The sequence below is a fragment of the Daphnia pulicaria genome, chromosome 3 (genome assembly GCF_021234035.1).
Source record: "Daphnia pulicaria isolate SC F1-1A chromosome 3, SC_F0-13Bv2, whole genome shotgun sequence".
In the NCBI taxonomy this organism is placed as follows: Eukaryota; Metazoa; Arthropoda; class Branchiopoda; order Diplostraca; family Daphniidae; genus Daphnia; species Daphnia pulicaria.
The window spans coordinates 6472271-6476368 of NC_060915.1; the positions used below are offsets into that span (position 1 = coordinate 6472271).

Below are 4098 nucleotides of genomic sequence, written 5' to 3' on the forward strand. Positions count from 1 at the left end.
AAACTTTTACTCTCAGTTCTAGATTGGCGTGGCGAACCCTCCTCCACCACCACCCATCAACCACCCCACCTTGTCAGCTGGCCTCGCACTACTGCAGTTCAGCTGTCCTCCCTTTTTTGGTCCAGCAGAAGAAAGAAGAAGAAGAACCAGAATTTCCGAGAATTTCGAGAAAATATATCTAACAAGAGCCGCGCTTCTCTTATTCTTGTGTTGTTGTTGTTGTTTTTTACACAATTCTGACGGAAAAAATTGTGTGCGAAGAAGTAGAGCATCGCCTTTGGGCGACTTTTTCTTTCCTACAGGTCTATACTATATACATCCAACAGTAATAAAAGTGGTCTGGAGTTTTCTCTGTTGGCTCTCTAGATTGATAATTCTGCTCGATTAACATTTCGAATGAATCAGTCAGACAGAGAAAGATGGGGGGGAAACTGGAATCGTTCAGTAAGTAGTGTCTGCTGCTGATGCTCGACTATCAAGCGAGCGTAACTCCTCATCCAGTGATTTACATAATAAGTACTATATGCCGTGTCTGATAGACGGGCGAAAAGGTTGACGGGACTATAACAATATTTGAATTCCCAACCAGAGCGATATCATCGCGTCTGATTAAAGTTAGGAGAAGAGCAGCACACCAGCATGTCTATTATAACTCGATTCGAAATATAGGCGCGCTTCACATATAAATATAACGGGGCGCCCGATTGAAATGAATGAAATAACCGGAGCTCATCCAAACTTTTTATTTTTATGACGAGGCAGAGCATCAAGATTCGACTATTGCTCGAGTAATTTCAGTAGACGCAGAGTCGTGACGTATTTGTCCTTCCTAAAAAATATGCGTATGACGTTAGCAAAGGTAAAATATATATTAATTTCATGAATTACTATACGAAGGACAAGGTCTTCTTCCCGTTTGGCGACGGCGATTTGCAAAATCAATAATATCCGAAATATCTTCGTTTGATGAGTCGGATCCGCTTGAAAGAATTACCATTTCCTCCGTGACACTAAATCCCCAAAAGTGATAAAAAAGTGCGAAACCAATAAGTGCAAAAGTGATAAGTGCATGACAGAACGAAATTCAACATAACAAAATCATTTTCTTCCATAAACCCCTAAAAATGTATTTGAAAAAAACCGCAATTTGAGCATCTTCATTCATGATCAAACACGAAAAACATTACGTGATCACATATTAATTTAAATTTAGATTTGAATCAAGAAGGAAAAAAAAACCTTAACGCCAAGGTAAGACTTGTGATAAGAGTGCATTTCTAGCTAAGTACATGGCAGGAGTAGCGGGCTGAGGATGGGCAATGTTGGTGCGGTCAAACGATTCAATGTTCCTCTAACAGTGGAAGGACGAACAGGAGGAGAAGGAGCAGTTGGACGAATCGTTGACCGAGCTACGGACGGCCGAGGATGAACTGAAGGCTGAGAATGCGTGTTTAAATAGTTATCGGCGTTTAATAATTATTTCCTTTCTTCTGTTCTTTGTTTCTTCCGAAAGCGAACTGAACCAAATGTCAATCAGATCATCCACCAATGGATTTCTTTGTTCTGTGGTTATGGGGGCTCGACATATTGGACATTCCACCTAAGAATCATAGATAAAGCAAGACTTGTGTGAATATCATAGTACGTACAAGAAATAGTAAGTTCCGCATCGCTTTCAAAACTTGAAAGTAGGGAGCCATAAAAGTAACTAGACGATGAAATTACTGGAACAGCGGTACTCTGCAAAACAGTGTACCTTTTTAAAAATTGAATACATGCCAAATATCAGCAATTGTCTATTCATACTGATCCTGGATTCTCCCCTAACTTACTATCACCAACAAGTTTTACTACAAGTTTCTTTGCCTCAAGAGTTTTTTCAAGTTGAACGAAAACTAGTTACCTTATTCTTTTTCCACTCTCTGACGCAGTGCTGACAGAAGGTATGCCCACAGTTCAAGACAGTAGCCTAAAAGAAATAATTTAAAAACATTATGAACTGCAAAAAAAACAAGAAAAACCAGAAACTTACAAACTCCATCAGCTCGGAACAAATTAGACATTTAATCTCATTAAGCAATTTTTCATCCAGCTCTTTTTGGACACGCAGTATTCGGTCTTCGTGTGTTCGTCTTCGGTGTTCGGTCTTCCGAATTGCTTCTTTCATCATGGCGTTAAGACTCTAAAACTTTGTATGCTAAAGCTCTTAACTATACGTATAGTATCTATAAATATACCTGAGCTACTGCAATCAGTTCTTCTTGCATCTGACGAAGTCTCAATTCTTCTTCTACCCGAAATTCTTGCAAACCAACTAACATTCGTTGTTCACGTTGTTCAACATCCTCTTTTTGTCGCTGTAATTCATTTCTTTTCATTTCTCCGCGTGCGACTTTTTCTTCTAATTCTTTTTTTTCTTCAGCGAACTTCAATTCAAGTTGTAACTTAGCTGTTTCAAAGTGTTGGTTGAATTTCTCCTGCTCCAACACCAGCTTATCTTTGAGCGTTTTCTGTTGCTCCAGTTTTACATCCAAGTTGTCGCTTTCTTCTTCAAGGGAAAAAAAACGGGAAAAAAAAACGAAAAATAAATACAATTAAATAACAATAAAATCATTTTCATTGTGTAAAATAAGCTGAACGATGTAATATGTTTTTACTTTGAATACTTCAGGATAGGATAACTGAGTATTTGTAAAAAGTATTATATGGCTATTAACAAGTTTTTGTATGGTATAACATTGAAAAACGATTTACACCAACACGATAGTGCTAGGGAGATCATTTTAAAACTTATAATTAAATGTAAGTGTATCTTGATCCATCTTATTGATGATATTTGTTAAAATAAGCGGGGGACCCAAATGAGCATATTTGAATTATCTCTTTTGATGACAAAATCAGCAAGACAAAGCAAATGGATAAGCATGCATTTCAAAATCATAAATATGGTACCTTTGTTCATTCTTGCTGGATTGATGCAGTTTCTATTTACAGCATCAGACACTTCTAGCTTCTAGATCAAGACAATAACGTTTGTCGATGTAAGAGACTGTTCTTGTCTGGACAAGTTCTTTAATAAATTTTAAAAAGCGAAGAATTGAGATGAAGCCTTTCGTTTAACCCGACAAAAGCATCAGTTAATTGCCTTTCGATATGCAATAAAAAAAGTGTATAACTAATCAGACTATATTCAACTTCGGGAAATTTGTAAATGAGTCAAAAAGAAAATATCTAACTAAGCAGACTCTTTTACTTGTTATACAATTTTAGATCAAGAAGCTCCATTGCCAAACCTATTACTAATAAACTACACCTTTTATATAATAGTGAATTCAATGCCAGTGTATGCAAACGTTGCGCTATCATATTTTGGAGAGATTTTTTATTATTTATTATTTTTAAAATTCATTTCGTACATAATTTTAAAAATATAATGAAATTACCCGAATAGGGCTGTGGCCCGGGACGTTTTTAGCGGTTTTTTTTATGGGTTTTTTAGATGGGTTTTTCTTCTTCCGCGGGTCGGAGCGGGTTGGGCCAACTGAGTGACCGGGTTCGGCCCGGGCCAACCCATGGGTCAAAAAATTTTTACCGGCCGGGTAACGGCCCGGGTAAAAATCGGGTCAAACACACTTTTTTTTTTTACAAACTTAAAAAAATTCCCTAAATTTCTTAATTATCTTCTTCTTCCAACAGTGACACGTCAATTCTGTCTTCTGAACACCCCTAAATGCCCTTTTCTACCACTTATCCTACTTTTCATGCTACGAAATTATCGTAGAGCATTTGGCGGCAATATTTTGAGGCCGCAGGCATAGAAAATAACGAGCTTCTCTATGTGACTACTAGATGGCGCCACCGCTCGGGTTGGCCCGCGGACCCGGGGGTTCAACCCGTCGCCCGCCCCGTTAAAAAAAATGCCTCGGTGGGTCGAGTCGGGTTGGGTTTTTTTTCGTTCAGCCCGGGCGGTGGCCCGGGTTTTCATCGCCCGGGCCACAGCCCTATACCCGAAGGGTTTCTATTCACTGCGGCTGGTTTAGTGGGCGATTTTGATACTAGATGGCTTTAGTTTTTTGTTAGTATTTTTTTTTGTCACAC

The 4098-nt window shown here is 38.4% G+C and overlaps 1 protein-coding gene across 4 annotated transcripts; it reads right to left on the minus strand.

The window, feature by feature from the left end:
- Window positions 1–749: 749 nt before the first annotated feature.
- Window positions 750–3249, minus strand: LOC124328956 (E3 ubiquitin-protein ligase RNF8-like). 4 transcript variants are annotated; one of them, XR_006916556.1, is made up of 7 exons: window positions 2953–3249; window positions 2238–2548; window positions 2033–2182; window positions 1904–1969; window positions 1290–1600; window positions 889–1010; window positions 750–829 (listed from the first exon to the last, which is right to left on the minus strand). XR_006916556.1 is itself a non-coding variant. In XM_046787806.1 (5 exons), exons 1-5 carry the CDS (start codon window positions 2960–2962, stop codon window positions 1460–1462), a joined length of 675 nt encoding a protein of 224 aa, XP_046643762.1. In that variant the 5' UTR covers window positions 2963–3249; the 3' UTR covers window positions 1107–1459. The 4 variants fall into 4 exon arrangements, 2 of the variants coding, with proteins under 2 accessions (XP_046643762.1, XP_046643761.1); XR_006916557.1 differs by having other exon boundaries at window positions 808–829; window positions 894–1010; XM_046787806.1 differs by lacking the exons at window positions 750–829; window positions 889–1010 and having other exon boundaries at window positions 1107–1600; window positions 2238–2545.
- Between the last annotated feature and the right edge of the window lie 849 nt (window positions 3250–4098).